Here is a 16,286-nt window from a genome sequence, read left to right as displayed (position 1 = left end):
TTCTCAATAATTTGTTCACTGACATATCGACTGAATGAAGCTTGAGTACTCATAACAATCCCACTACCCCCTGAACTTCCGATATCTATAATGTTGTCTTAAAATCTTTGTTCTATGGGAAAGGTAGGTGCGTGCATGTGTGTGTGTGGGGGGGAGGGGTATCCTATTATTTATTTACTTACTTACTTATTTTTAAAGATTTTATTTATTCATTAGAGAGAGAGAGAGTTGGCAGAGAGGGTGGACAGAGAGAGGAGCAGGCTCCCTGAAGAGCAGAGGGCATGATGTGGAACTCGATTCCAGGACCCTGGATCATGACCTGAGCTGAAGATAGATGCTTGACTGACTGAGCCTCCCGGGTGCCCTGTGTGGTATCCTGTTTAGAGAAGCACATTCAATGGCCAACTTCATGAGAGAGAAAAATGCCTCGTTAGGACTGTAGCACCGGGGACGTAGGGTCCTCTCGAAGAAGAGTACACACTTGGGTACCAGATGATGGCGTGCAGACCTATTACCCGCAAGGAACAGTCAGGTAATATACGTGAAGGATGTGGGCAGTTGAAGGACAGCAAGGAGAAGTGGGAATTATGGGGAAGTAGAGATATCGCCATGTCCTGTCTAAAGGAGCCCCTGTTCTTCAGTTCTAGCTAATGGATGTCTTCTAAGAATGTAGCCAAAATTACCAGATCATCCAATTTTTCAAGAGAATTTAGATAATCTCATTTTAATGTACAATTCCCTGATTTTTAAGACTTATTTGAGAGAGAGAGCGAGGAGAGGGAGAGAGAGAATCTCAAGCAGACTTGCTTTTGAACATGGAGTCCAATGAGGGGCTTGATCCCAGGACCCTGAGATCATGACCTGAGCCAAAATAAAGAGTTGATCACTTAACCAACTGAGCCACCCAGGTGCCCCTACAATTCTCTGATTTTAAAAAAACACCGTGTGGGTGGGGCGCCTGGGTGGCTCAGTGGGTTGAGCCTAGGCCCTCGGCTCAGGTCATGATCTCAGGGTCCTGGGATCGAGCCCCGCATCGTGCTCTCTGCTCCGCAGGTAGCCTGCTTCCCCCTCTCTCTGCCTGTCTCTCTCCCTACTTGTGATCTCTCTCTGTCAAATAAATAAATAAAACCTTAACAAAACAAAACAAAACAAAACACCGTGTGGGTCACAGAAAACACATCTGAAGCCTACATTCAGCCAGTGGGCCCCCAGTTTGCAACCCTGAGTCAGAGACAGGAAGTTCGCATCCTGGCCCTTACTTCCTCTATTTCTCTGGGTGGGATTATCTCTCAGAGCCTCTGTCCCTCTATCGGTGAAATTCGGGCAATGAGATTTACGTTACAGGTGTTGTAAAGTTCAGGAAGTGCAAAAGCACCTAGCACGGTGCCTGGTACTCGGTAGGTCCCTGTTATTATTACATAGTACACTCCATGGGGCACCTGTAAACCCTGCATTTTCCTCAGGCTCTGCCTATGGATGGCTGGTCACAGCCACAGGACTCACAGGTCCCCTGTCCTACTGCTCTTGGTGGCCTGACAGCTGCTCTTGGCGTGATTTCCAGCCTACTGAGAACCCAGAGGAGATGCTGATTTTCCTTCCTTTCAAATGTGCAACGCCCCCCACCTCTCCACCTCCCGCCACACCGCAGGCCCAGAGAAAGTTCCTGGGCTGACAGTGCGCTCCAGTTTGGAAAGGAGACCATTCCAGCAGATATAGGTGAACTCATTTTCTCATACATCAATTCGTCACCCCTAGTAAGAAGCCTCCTGAAAGTCTGAAAGGAAGTTTCACATCTCAATACATCTCAAACCTAAGGGAAGTTTCTACCGAGAGTGACTTTCTCATAATCGCCAAGCAGCAATGCCGGTAAACGGTAAATGCTGCCCTTTATTTTCATTCGCAGCTCCACTATGTTAGCAATTACTAACAGTTCGTGTCTTTGCTTCCTGACACCACTGACATTCTGGGCCAGAGAAGCCTTTGCTGGGGGCTCTCTTGTGCACTCCAGGCTCTTTATTTAGCAGCGTCCCTGGCCTCCCTACCCAGAGTAGGCGCATCTCCTTGCTCCACAACCCCGGTTGTGACAACCACGTATATCCCCAGACACTGTCAAAATGTCCCCTGTGGCCCAGTGGAGAATCAGGGTTCTGGATCTATTTCTGGGGATGGATGAGGACCCTGAGCCCCCAGGAGGTGAGTGATTCATCTGCGGTCACAGGGAGCTGGCGAGGCGAGGGTAGGAACCCGGGTGCACTGAGGCCTCGGTCCAGGATGCTTCCCATGCTGCCGCAGCTTCCCAAGATTTCAGGAGTGTGACGCCTTCAATCCCATTTACTATTTCAGCCTTAAGGTTCTTAAGTGAAACTATTATTCTGTCAAATCAGAACTTTTCACCGAATTTTAGCATTTCCAGTGAAAGAGGATACTAACAAATAAAGCCCTTGGCCAAGGATGGCCATTGGGCAGAGATCACTTGTCCCTGGGTGACTCTTCTCCAAATTCTAACAGTCTCTTGTCATTTGCTCCTGATCCAGGTTGGCATGATTATGACCATGATTATGATTATTTTTGTCCACCTGCTTTCATTTACATGAAATGTAAATTGATGATCACACCGCACAGCAGCAGGTGTTCGGGTGCTTACCTTGGAGGAATAGATGGTTGGCGGGCTTTGTGATGATGGCAACAGGGAGACATTGAACTCCTCTGGGACGTCAGTGATGGCTGGAATTTTGTACTCGTCTGGGCCTCGAGAGTACAGAACACCTTCTGGGGAATATTTCAGCTCTTCAGTGGTATAAAGGCCCATTCCCTGAATAAAGGAACCTTCAACCTGAAAGGAGAAAACGTCGAGCTCTGTGATGCTGTATGCCTTTTAGAAGTACTTGGCCACCCCAGAATGACTCTCAGGAAGTGGCATCCATCCTCGTGGGCCAGCACCTACCTGCCCAATGTCAATGGCAGGGTTTAGGCTGCAACATACATCCATGACGATGTCCGTTCTGATTTTCTGCCAAAAATAAAAATGATCTCACCATTAAAAACTTAAATTAAAAAGATTATCTTAAGGTTTATTTAAAGGTCTCCAGTTACTCCAGAACTCCTGCAGGCTAATCACCCCTCCCTGAACCTCCTCAGTTTTAGAGGCGGGAAGAAATCTGCCAAGCCCTTCCACTTTAGTGCTGGGGCTGGCCATGACCCCAGAAGATCTTATGTAATCGTGGTTTTGACTTCTTTTAAGTGACTCCAAAGTCCATGGCATCTGAGTACCTTTGAGTGTCACTTAGTGAATAATTGATCCTGATTGCTCATCTGATTCTAAACCTGGATTTGTTGTTCTGCTGCATTTCACGAGCTCCCGGAGTCCTTGTGATGATTTGTTGGAGGCACTATTATTGCCATTTTGCAGAGGAAACCATGTGGCCATAGTGGCATGTATGAAATTGGAGTCATGAAAGATCTTGGAACACAGGAGGGGAATGTTGAGACTACCTTTGATTATGTTAATCTCCTTCCTTCCCTGAGAAACATCACACTAATTTGGCCCTTATGGCTTGTTCTGACAATACCAGCATTCTCTGCTTGGGCTTACCAGCTGGGCTCCTCCTTTCTATCAAGCCCTTTGGGTCGGCAGTTCTCTTTTGACTCAAAAAGTGACCTTTCAGACAACCTTCTATGGGCATTGGGACCAGCCTTCATTTATTCTCAACAGATAGGGCGGGAGGTTAGACACATCTCAGAGTGGGCCTTGAGTTCACCTCCATCTTGAAAACTGGTATATTTTGCATTAAGGGTGTTGGGCAGTGGGAAGAGATGCTGCGCACTCACGGGACCGACGCACGTTCCGGCTCAGCCAGCAGGAACAGGCCTGCCATTCAGTTTCTCTGCTCTCCCTTTAGTTAAAAGAAGTTTGCCTCTTCAAGGAATAAACTCTTTCACGGGCTGAAGTGATACCATAATGGCTGAACTTAACCAGTAATAAGGAAGCCACAGGGACAATCAGATTTTAACTTTACTGGTACCATAAATTCTGGAAGATCCCCATGGGATTGGATTCTTCAGGGATTTATACCAAAGCCCTCAGCTGGACTTGTCAGATAGAATACGTGTGTCCCCAATGCTGCAGTGAGCATATTTATACTGGAAATTTATTTGCTGCTTCTCTGAAATTCAAATTTAACCAGCCATCCTGTATTTTTATTTGCTAGTAACAAATCTGGCAACACCACCCGCGGGGTGGAGGACCAGAAAATTAGTTGATTCCTAACAACACTTTCCAGGTGCGCCTGGCTGGCTCAGTCGGTAAGAAGCGTCTGCCTTTGGCTCAGGCATGTCTCAGGGTCCTGGGATCGAGCCCCCTGTCAGGCTCCCTGCTCCACGGGGTGTCTGCTTCTCCCTTGTCTTCTGCCCCTCCTCCTGCTCATGCTCTCTCTCTGTCAGATAAATAAAATCTTAAAAAAAAAACAACAACAACCCACTTGGATTTCTGCGAGTCTGGGACAGGATCCTCAGGCTGGTCACCTGCAAATATGAGTTCCTTGTTTGAAAAACTGTGCTGTGCCAATATTATCATTATCTATGTGTGCCATGATGTGAAAAATGTTAGGAAAGACAGTTTTAAAATAATCATATGAACAATCTGTGATCCTAATTTTATGAGTTTACTTCTTTTTTTTTTTTTTTTTTAAAGATTTCATCCATTTATTTGACGGAGAGAGAGATCACAAGCAGGCAGAGAGGCAGGCAGAGAGAGAGGAGGAAGCAGGCTCCCTGTGGAGCAGAGAGCCTGATGCGGGGCTCGATCCCAGAACCCTGAGATCATGACCTGAGCCGAAGGCAGCGGCTTAATCCACTGAGCCACCCAGGCGCCCCATGAGTTTACTTCTTCACAATGATCTAGAGTGAAAATGGAGAGATAATGTACCCTAAGGGTGAACTCAAGTAGAATGGAGGGCGACTGCTCTCCAGACATCCCTTCATTTACTGTATTTTCTATCTTACTTATATAAAATTTAAGTGATGGACAGATTTACTGAGAATGGGGCGACAGAAGTCATTTTGATAAGAATTTCCAGTAAGTATTTGCAAATTCCTTCCTATTTTACATAAATTGACCATTTCTTCTTTTTTTTTAAGATTTTATTTTCTTATTTGTAAGAGAGAGAGAGAGCACAAGCAGGCAGAAGCAGAGAGAGAAGTAGGCTCCCCACCAAGCAAGGAATCCGATGTGGGGCTCAATCCCAGGACCTTGGGATCATGACCTGAGCTGAAAGCAGATGCTTAACTGACTGAGCCACCCAGGTGCCCCAAATTGACCATTTCTAATTTCAGCTAAGAATGGTTCAAGACGATGCTGGAATAATCTGTATATGGAATTTAGATGTGTCATCGGTCCATTCTGTAAGTTTCCTAACAATTACTATACTTTGGCTATTCTATATTCTTTTTTTTTTAAAAGATTTTATTTTTAAAAAAAATTTTTAAAAAGAGTTTATTTATTTATTTGACAGACAGAGATCACAAGTAGGCAGAGAGGCAGGCAGAGGGAGAGGAAGGGAAGCAGGCTCCCTGCTGAGCAGAGAGCCCGATGTGGGGCTCGATCAGGACTCTGGGATGATGACCTGAGCCGAAGGCAGAGGCTTTAACCCACTGAGCCACCCAGGTGCCCCTAAAGATTTTATTTTTTTATTTGACAGAGGTCACAAGTAGGCAGAGAGGCAAGAAGAGAGGTAGAGGGAAGCAGGCTCCCCGCTGAGCAGAGAGCCCGATGCGGGGCTCGATCCCAGGACCCTGAGATCATGACCTGAGCCGAAGGCAGAGGCTTTTAAACCACTGAGCTACCCAGGCGCCCCTATATTCTTTTTTTAAAAATAACTTATTTTATTTAAATTCAATTAGTTAACGTATAGTGTATTGTTAGTTTCAGATGTAGAGTTCAATAATTCATCAGTTGCATTTAACACCCAGGGCTCATTACATCAAGTGCCCTCCTTAAGGCCTGTCACTAGTTACCCCATCCCCCTCCCCTCTCCTCTTCAGCAACCCTCAATTTGTTTCCTATAAGTTAAGAGTCTCTTACTGGGTACACTATATTCTATTTAAGTTTTCTGTAATCTCTCTATTCCAAGAACGATACCTGAGGTATATTCACGGTTTACCTTTTATGGTGGAAGTCAACATTTTTTGGGGGGAAGTTGTTAGCTTTTGATTAAATAATACTCTGCCTCCAGTAGGATGCTTGATTAAGTAGTAAACATAAAAATTATTTTCTCACCCTTCCCCCATCTGTTTTGTTCGGGACAGTAATATCCTTGGGATAACTGACTTCAGAGAAACATCACATTGCTATGTGTTCTCGAATGTTTACTCAAGACAATTTACTAAATGACCTATTCCTTTAGGATTAGATAACTTGACCTTTCTTTAGGAACAGATCTTTTTTTTTTTTTTGGCAAAAACTTTGGAAAGCAATTTTGTTGCCTGAAATGGAATAAAAAACAATGCATTTTAGGCTATCATGAGCAATTCTTTTTTGACTACATCTTTAAAAATTTTTAAAAATTAACTTAATTTTTTTGTTGAGGTATAATGGACATATGACTTTATATTAGTTTCAGGTGCACAGCATAGCAATTTGATATTTGTGCGTATTACAAAATGACTATCACAGTAGTCTAGGTAATATAGTTACCATTACCACACATGGTTAAAAATTTTTTTTTTCATGTGATGAGGAGTTTTAAGATCTACTCCCTTAATGACTTTCAAATATGCAATACAGTATTATTAACTGTGGTCTCTACATTACACCTTACATCTACATGACTTAATTATTTAATAACTGGAAGTTTGTACCTTTTGACCCCCCCAACTGAAAAAAAAATCCTCTTCTTGTTGCACAAGTATTACAAAATTTACCATATAATTACAAGTATTTGTTGTATAGCACAATTTTGTGGTGGTTGTTTCAATTTGCCAAGAGGGAAGTTACATTTGGCTGACCTTGTGACCTCCCGTCAGGCAGTCAATTTCAACCTCGGAACAGGCTGCTCCATAGACATAGTATGGAAAAGGGTCTCCTTCTCCCTTCTCCCAGTCCATGAAGGCCTTGTAGCCCCTGATGGAAGAAAGAAAGCAAGCCCATCAGCTTGTGGTGGTGGGGGGGGGTGGGGTTCCAAACAATGCTGACTCATTTTAAAAGTCATGATAGTATTTTATTGTATTGATAGTTATTTTAACTGCTTTTTAAGCTCATTTCAGCAGCACTCTCACATGCCTCCATTTAAAGAAGATACTCTTCGTGCTACAGTTAGGATGCCAAAGAGAGAGACTCTGACAGACTGTTTTGGTCTGGACCTCCCAGTGTGTCTGTATCCATGGTTTAGGGTTTGAGCTTTAGTCCTGTTGATTGAGAACCTCAGCTGATTCTATCAGCATTCCCAAAGGGACCCCCTAGGCTGTGCTAACTGGGGAATTGATGATAATTCGGGGATGGTTAAAAAAAGGGCATGTAATTCAATGTCTTGATGTACAATGGAACATGTACCAGGCTAGAGGGCAGATTTGCTCTCTTCTTGGTAACGGAACTCAGAGATTTAGGGCTCGTTAAGTACAGGGCACTGGGCTGGGCTGTCATCTTCTTTACTTCCTTCTTCATGAAAAAATTGCTTTACTATTTTCTTTCTCTCTCTCCCTGTGCATGTGTGTGTTTAGTTTGCTGATTTGTTTCCCAAGGTTATAAAACTGATGTCATACACTTCCCAAACTTGACAGCCAGCTCTCCTCTTAATGCTTCATTCAATGAGCATGAATTGACTGAGGGCCTCCCACAGACAGAAATTGAGCCAATGATGATTGGTGACCATCCTATGAGTCTCTCCCTGCCCACAGAGGAGCCTCAAAACAGAGAGGTTTTATGGTAAAGGGAGGCAGATTTGTAAAACCGAGTTGGAAGTTGTTTCTAGTGATGGCATTTTCTACTACTCAACAATAAATAGTAAACGATGATCAGATGTTCTAAGTTATATTAAATTTTTTTTTTACCCAATAAAGGTATTTTTATTATTTAACATTTCTTTGGACATAATTCAAAGGCTTACATACAATCATATAATCTTGGGCTTAGAAGGGACCTCACTGATCACATAATAAAAACTCGTTTTACAAATAAGGGAGCAGGGCGCCTGGGTGGCTCAGTGGGTTAAGCCTCTGCCTTTCACTCAGGTCATGATCCCAGCGTCCTGGGATCGAGCCCCGCATCGGGCTCTCTGCTTGGCGGGGAGCCTGCTTCCTCCTCTCTCTCTCTCTATGCCTGCCTCTCTCCCTACTTGTGATCTCTATCTGTCAAATAAATAAATAAATAAAAATCTTAAAAAAAAAACAACAACAAATAAGGGAGCTAGGGGCGCCTGGATGGCTCAGCGGGTTAAAGCCTCTGCCTTCAGCTCAGGTCATGATCCCAGGGTCCTGGGATCAAGCCCCGCGTCGGGCTCTCTGCTTGGCTGGGAGCCTGCTTCCTTCTCTCTCTCTCTCTCTGCCTGCCTCTCTGCCTACTTGTGATCTCTATCTGTCAAATAAATAAATCTTTAAAAAACAAAAAAACAACAAATAAGGGAGCTAAGCCCCAGAGCAATTAGGTCATCTTATATTTTATCAGCTCCGTTCAGACATTATTGTAATTTTTACCTGAAGTATCCAGTGGCCGAAAGACTGATTCTTTGTTCAAAAGCAGCTTGTATCTGCAGAACAGGCATATTTAGTCAGAACAAAACAGATCATCTAAGAAGTGAAAATGAAAATATTCCCTGTATCAAAACTGACATCTGGTAATTGTTGCTGGTGTTTTGTTACCGTAATAGAACTCACTGTAATGTTTTCTCCCTCAGCTGGTACACTAACGGCTTCCTTCTGGTTGGGTTGAGCTGTCTGAATTAAGCAAGTACAATAGGTTCCTGCTGCACATCCATGACGGAGGGGCTGAGCTCGCAAGGTGTTGTGGGGCTTCGTTTCTAAATGTTAGGACTCTCGATGAGAGTTTGAGTGTGAGATAACTGTTCTAATGAGATAAGAAAGGATGTTGTAAAGTTGGATTAGATGAATCATTTCCTTTGAGACATGTTTAATAACAATTAGGCCTTTTGGTTTTCCTCCTCCCCATTTAAAACAACTTTGTGTGTGTGTGTGTGTGTGTGTGTGTGTGTGTGGCTTAGGAAGGCTAAGTTCTTTCCTCTTCTTATTTAAGCAGAGTGGTAAGGCTTTCTGGGTGTTCTTCATACGCTTCCGTTCCTCCTCTCAGTGATGCTGTTCCCTGTGTGCTCTCTCACATGAGCCTGGTATACAGCATGGAGTAGCTGTGTCAGGCTTTCCTGATCCTGCCCTTATGCGGAAGTCCACTCCCAGAAAAACTGTGTGTGGTGCGGCTGGAGGCTGCTGTCATCCTCTCGGCCCTGCCTGGGAGTGTTTTCTCATGTGTCGTCACAGAGTGGAACACTTACCCAGTCTTCCCATGTACCTTCTGGATTTTTCTTAATGATGGGCTCAAGGCGTTTCAGAAGGATCTGACAAGCATCCTTGAGGGGGTAAAGAAGGGAAGCCTCATTAGAGAAGGACCCGGTGGTTGGGATTTGTGTGGAAGAATAGTAATTGATAACTGATCAGGTTGGTGAATGTTTACAAAGTGCTTGATACGGATACACTGGGAACACAGACACAGTAAAGACACAGTCCCTGACCTTGAGGAGAGTATCAGTTACTGCAGGGTTTTTTTTTTTTGTTTTTTTTTTAAACCTCCCTGGTTCACTTCCTACAAAAATACAGGCTCAGCTGAATTTCTACTTTCAGGTCCCCTTTCTAGTTGTGCTCTTAATTCCTTCTGTTTTTCTACATTTTGGACTTATACCTTCTTTTGTATTTTCCAGCCATTAAAATCAAAGGAATAAAAGATGTTTTCTTTAAGCTATAGTATCTTTATTTAATTTTTTTTTAAAGGTTTTATTTATTCGTTTGTTAGAGAGGGAGAGAACACAAACAGAGGGAGTGGCAAGCAGGGGGAGAAGCAGGCTCCCCGCTGAGCAAGGGACCCAATGCAGACTCGATCTCCAGGCCCTGGGATCATGACCCAAGCCAAAGGCTGATATTTAACCGACTGGGCCACCCGGGTATCCCAAAACATCTTATGTTCATTCTAATTTGTGCTCTCCTGGCTGCAACAATAACATAGCAATGTCCCCGTGGGTCTGGAATATTATCGCACTCTCTGTCCGTTCTTCTATCTGTTTATCCGTCTGCCCCAAACCACTGTCATGCAGGTCTTGGTTTTGGGTGTGAGGTGAGAAGATAACTAAATTTGTCTTTATCATAGTCCAGATCTGCAAAGTTTCTGATCTTTAACACAGAAACAAAAAGCTCTAGGAGGTGGGTCAATGCTTAGTTTGGGTTGACGACCCCCATGCGCACTGAGCTATTCCTATCTTGTGCTTGATCCGACCCAAAACTGGGTCTCAAGCAGTTTCCCACGCGTTTGTTCTGAGGGAAAGAACCTCAGGATTTTAGCCCTTAACAAGTGTGTCTGTGGAGATCAGATGGATTTGAAAGCGGTTCCTTTTGGTAGCATAAGCGCAGGGTTCGGAGAATGTGCCTCTCTCCACAACGTCCCAGTGGAAAAGGTTTATAACAGAAACACGACGTTACTTCAGAAGTATACGCCATCAGGTCTCTGAATTAAGGAATACTGGAAGCATAGTCTATTCTGAAAAAGTGAAAATTTAGCAGTCTTTAAAAAACATCAGTTAGAAAATAAGTACAAAGGACGAGCCGGAGTGCTGTGGAGGGACGGCACTGATGGAGACTGCGCCTGAACCACACCTCCTGGGCCGGGTTCTGCCTGCTTACCTGCCTGCAGGACCTGGTTAGTGTCCGAGGAAACCTGCCCAGCTCTGCAATACTCGGCACCCAGATTTCTTCTCTCTGTGTCTCCCAGGGACGGAGACTGCTTATTCACCAAAGAGCATTCTCCCCCTGTTCCACAGTAGCTGGCCTATGGCGTACCCCTCCTCCCCTGCACTCAGACGCGGCCAAGACTTGTTCCTCTAGGCGATGACTAGTGGCAGTGACTTGCATCTCTTCCCAGTCTGCCCTCCGTGCCTTCTCCCTGGTGATGATGCTCAGGGCAGCCTTGAGAGCCACATGCTGAAGGCGGAGGACCTGCCATTAGTCTCAGGTGCTCTAATGACTGAGTGCTCCCTCTGGACTGCTCTGTGGGCAAGGAAGGAGCTTTTGCTGTGTTTGAGCCGAGGTCACTACGTGTCTACGTGTCCCCTCAGTGTCCCCTCCTCAAGCGAGCACGCTCTCCTGACAGTTTGGTTATCCTGAGACTGTGCTTAGTGCCACAGATGACTTCTCTGAAGCCAACTGCTTGTGTCTGCATCGAGCTAGGAGAGCCCGTGATACGGACAAGGTGCAGAAGGGAAGGACAGGCGGGGAAGGGCACCTGCACGGCTCTGCCGTTCACGTCCGAGCCGATGGAAGCTGCTGTAGCGACGGTGTTGGGTACCATGGCCGTACTTGTTTCACAGATGTGCACCGAGGACATGGGGATTTTCAGTTCACGGCTGGCCACCTGGGAGGAAAACAAATATTTTCGAGTCGGGCAAAGTCTTCTAGGAAGATATGAGTCATTTTTTTTTTAATTAAAAAATCCTACTGTTTTATTACATCCATGATATCCTTGAAAGCCTAAATTAATGTATCTTAAAAAAATTAAAACCACTTTTTAGTAGAGCCCTGCTGATTTTTAAAGCCTTTTCTTGGTAATATTCCATAACCGTTCTTCCATTCAAAGTTAGTGTGTTTAGCATGTGAAGGGTTTCCTTTTTTCTGAGTTTTGTTTGGTGACAGTGGCAGGGAGAGAGGGATCGGACTGACTGGTTCAGAGGTTGGTCTTAAATCTGCTGGTATGAGCATCTGACGAATTCCAAATGACCTTGAGAGCCTGTCTTTTCTCTTGTCCTCATCCCAGCCTTATCTTTTGATTCTCCCTCTTTTGTCTTCTATTTTTTCCCTCCTCTAGTATTTGCTGTTTGCTTTCTTCTTTTCTGCTCTTTTTCTTCCAGGTTCTCTAGCAGACACATGTGGAAAGAAAGATATTTAATCACAAAGAAAGAAAAAGAGAGAAAGAAAGGGAGGGAGGGAAGGAAGGAAGGAAGAAAGGAAGAGAAAAAACATGATTTTGGTTTCTGTGGTCTTTTAGTTTTGGCAAAAACACTTTTCTCCAGATGTCTATAGTTATGGACTTGTTCCCAAGTGCCAATCTACAGACTAACGCTGTTATAAGATTAAGTTTGCCCAGAAAGAGGCAAAATGGGAAAAGAAAAAAAAAAAAAAAACAAGGACAATTTTATTGGTGTTTGGTGATGAGGAGCCCAAGAGATGTGCTGGGTCCCCTCGCTGGGAAGGACAGGGGGAGCGAGTGTCCCATACATCCGCATCGAAGTCTTTCTGGTCTCTTCAGGGTCCTCTCACTGCCTCGCTGCCTCTCACATTTATTTTCTTCCTACGATGGCTGTTTTTTCCAAGAATAGGCATGTTTGCTCGATGGCACAGGAGAAGGGCCTCTGACAACTCCTGGCTTACAGCACAGGAGCTCAGCAGCCGTAAGGGAATGCTAGTTCTTTTCTGCCAGCACCGACACATCAGTCCGGGAAAGGATCTCGGCCTCACGCTTCTCCCCCGGACCCATCCCTGCAACCGGTGGTTCAGGAGCTGTGACCAGCCAGACCTGGCACCTGCGCTTCTATCTGTGGCCGGAGTTGGGGAAAGGAAGGAAATGGGGCTACAAGGTACCAGGATTGAGGAATCCTGTAGGACCCTGTGGAATGTAGGGGGCGTAGTCCAGAGGAGCTAAGGGGCCAGAGAGCCAAAAGCTGAGCTATGTACTGTAGTAATCTCATAAATTGGTCATGGTTCAATGTATTCAATTTAAAGGATTATTCTCTTTTTTCTCTTGAGATCATATCTTCCTCCTTTGTGCATATGTGTGGGGCATGTGTTAAAATATACTTTAGAAATTATAACGTGGTGACAGCTGATGACATACTTGTCCTTACTTGTCCAAATTGTGTATTAGCAACCTAATGTCCAAACTTTAAAAATCATGCATACTGGACGAAATAGAAAAGCTGAGAAACTCTTGCTGTAGGTAAAGCCTGCACGGGGCACCTGCCACAGTGCTCCAGGGCTCATTGGTGGTGTTGTCACTAACCACAGCCTCCACCCGAAAGCCTGGCCACGCTCTGGGACTATTTGTCCATACATGGGATTTCTGCTACCTCACACATTCCATTTGCTATGGACGAAGTTTTTCAAGCAAATAGTCAAGACCTTAGGGTTTGATCATATCCCCTATAATTAGTGCCAAATGTCAGTCATGTCAACAATGTATAGAGAGATAAATGACTTAATTATAGGCAGCTTACCTGCAGCATTTTGGTGTGAATACCTTGTCCCAGTTCGTTGCCTCCATGGGTGACCAATACAGAGCCATCCGTGTAGACATGAATGAGGGCAGCTGCCTAGTAGAACAACCCAGAAGGCACAGCTCAGTGCAAGTTTAGTGAGGTTCGATGTAAACCAATGAGGCATGACACCCCTGTCTCACAGAGTGTGGGGAGGGTCAGAGAGGGAAGATTTCCTGGAGGGATTCTGCAGTCAAATGCTCTATCGCTGAGCTATACCCCATCCTGGTGGGATTCTGAAGCTTAGCTCTGTTCTAAGCAAAAGTCACCTGTAAAGAACATTCCTATTTAGGAAACTGGTTTTATTTATTTATTTATTTTTATTTTTTAGAAAAGATTTTATTTTTTTATTTGAGAGAGAGCACGAAAGAGAGAGCATGAGTAAGGATGAGTGGGGGAGCGGGAGGGAGATGGAGGGAGAGAGAATCTCAAGCAGACTCCACACTGAGCATGGATCCTGACATGGGGCTCGATCTCCTGACACTGAGATCAGGACCTGAGCTGAAACCAAGAGTTGGATGCGTAATTGACTGAGCCACCCAGGTATCCCAGGTTTAACAGGAGCCCCTTTGGATACTCAGGAGTTATGACTATAGGTTCCAACTCTTTGCAAGTCACTCCCCTGCTTAAAGTCTCTGGCGGACCATTGAGCTAACTAATTAAACATTTACTACGTACTTGACGTGTGTTATGTGCCAACCTGCGTTCCGCTCTGGATATACACAGATGAACAAGATGTGGTTCTTCCTCAACAATGTAGTAGCTCCCGCTGTGCTGGGGGGCAGTTTGGAAAGCAAGTCACAATCCTGAATGATTTGTGAGACAATGGGCATGGTATAAGGGGCCCTAGGGACCTGGGAGGGCAGATCCAACCTTTTGAGAAGCCTGGGAAGGGCTCCCTAAAGACACAATCGAATGGAATCATGAAAGGGAAGAACGGTTTACCACTGAGCAAGTTGGGCCCAAATTCCCCATTGTTTGTATGGCAAAGCCTAGCTCCTTATTACAACATGAGGTCTTTCAGGATTCGGTCTAGTGTACTTTTCCGGTCCCATCGCTATCTTTTCCTGCTTTGCCTTACCGCTGCTCCTTCCTGACCTGTGCTCATGCTAAAGTTGTTCTCACTTCCTGGTCTGCTTCCCAGCCGCCAGACCCATACCTATGGTCTCTGTTCTGTTAAAGCCTCCCCGAACACTTCTCATTCCCATCTGGGAAGGACCAGTTACCTGCTTCTCTGCACCTCCTCTTACGGGGGCGAACTGGACTGATTAGTGTCCTCTGCAAATTCCTGCCCACCTGGAACCTGCCAATGCAACCTTCTTTGGAAATAGAGTCTTTGCAGATGTAATTAGTTAAGATGAGGTCATAGTGGATTAGGACAGCCTCTAAATTCCATGACTGGTGTTCTTCTAGGAGGCTGTGTGAAGACACACAGCAAAGAAGGCCACGTGAAGATGGAGGCCGAGACTGGAGTGACCTGGCTACAAGACAAGGGACCCGAGGAGACACCAGAAGCTGGGAGAGGCAAGGGAATTTCTGAGGAACATTGCCCTGCGGACACCCTGATTTTGAACTTCAAGCCTCCAGAACCAGGAGAATATACATTTGTTGTTGGAAGCCACCCAGTTGTGGTACTTCCTTATGGCAGCCGCAGGCAGTGAATAAAGGGGGTGACCGCTCTTCTGGGAACATCTCATGGAAGAAGGGCACTTGGTCTCGTTCGGTTTCATGTCCTAGAGAGAACTCGGAGCAAGTCTGAATCACAGAGACACTAAATAAATGTTTGTTGAATTGGACCAATGGAAATGTGGTATTTTTCACTCCAGGAGAAGGAGGAAGGGAAGGGGAAGGAATTAGGACTTCAGTGTATTCTGTCTCAGAATGGCTTGGAGGAGCTTTGGGGCACCCAGGCTTATAGATGCTAATAATAGTATTTATCACTGTGGGCCTTCTAACTCCCTCTAACGGTGCTCCCCATGCCTAGTTTGGAGAGTAGGTGTTCCAGCTTTGTGAGTCATCAGCTGCCCTGGAATAACACGTTTCAACTCTGAGCCTGGTGATTCCTGGATGCATCAGTTTGGATCTCTGTGCAGAAACCGGAGGCCTTTCAAATAGAGCTTTAAAGTCATTGCTTGATTTAAGGCTGTGTGTGTGTTTGTGGGGGGTGGTGTGTGTGTGTCGAGGTGAGAAGTTGGCTCCCTTGGACGATGGCAGAGTAGACTGGTTTAGGTGAGGGGCAGCCATACAGGTGAGGGGACGTGTCATATAATAAAAAATAAATATATGGTCTTTGTCCCTGATTTTTGGCACAGAGGTCCAAAAATTCTGAGAATTTACTGTCTTTTGTCGGATGATTCTTGGGAGAAGCCTAGACAGTTTAGGGGGTAGGAACTGTTGCCAGAAAAACCAACCACGTGGTTAGAGGGTTGCAGCTTTTAGCCTCACCCTCTGACTTTCAGGAAGGGGAGAGGAACCAGAGATAGAGTTTGATCACCACTGGCCAATGATTTCATCGACGGTGCCTGTGTAATGAAACCTTCATAAAACTCACGAACAACGGGGTTTCGGGAGCCTCTGGGTGGGTGGCCACAGCCACAGGCTGGAAGGGAAGGGCGTGAAAGCCCCAGTCCCCTCTCACACATTTTGCCCTATGTGTCTCTTCCTGGGTGGTGTCCTTTGTAACAAACTGGTCATGATAGTAAGCAGAGTGCTTTCCGGAGTTCTATGAGTTGCTCTAGCAAATTACCAAACCTAAGGGAGGTGGGTAGTGGAAAC

General features: G+C 45.2%; 1 protein-coding gene across 1 annotated transcript in view; it reads right to left on the bottom strand.

Moving 5' to 3' along the window:
* LOC123950789 (aldehyde oxidase 2) overlaps positions 1 to 16,286 on the bottom strand; it is an 80,401-nt gene that overhangs the window by 13,731 nt on the left and 50,384 nt on the right. The window contains exons 27-33 of the mRNA XM_046019211.1: positions 13,473 to 13,568; positions 11,489 to 11,617; positions 9,495 to 9,569; positions 8,686 to 8,738; positions 7,003 to 7,117; positions 2,945 to 3,010; positions 2,645 to 2,833 (exon numbers count right to left, since the gene is read on the bottom strand). Of these exons, the coding sequence (XP_045875167.1) occupies positions 2,645 to 2,833; positions 2,945 to 3,010; positions 7,003 to 7,117; positions 8,686 to 8,738; positions 9,495 to 9,569; positions 11,489 to 11,617; positions 13,473 to 13,568 (723 nt within the window). The remainder of the gene's footprint in view (positions 1 to 2,644; positions 2,834 to 2,944; positions 3,011 to 7,002; positions 7,118 to 8,685; positions 8,739 to 9,494; positions 9,570 to 11,488; positions 11,618 to 13,472; positions 13,569 to 16,286) is intronic.

The sequence above is a fragment of the Meles meles genome, chromosome 9 (assembly GCF_922984935.1).
Source record: "Meles meles chromosome 9, mMelMel3.1 paternal haplotype, whole genome shotgun sequence".
NCBI classification, from domain to species: Eukaryota; Metazoa; Chordata; class Mammalia; order Carnivora; family Mustelidae; genus Meles; species Meles meles.
The sequence above is the reverse complement of the archived record's forward strand: the minus strand, read 5'-3'. Positions and strand labels throughout refer to the sequence as shown.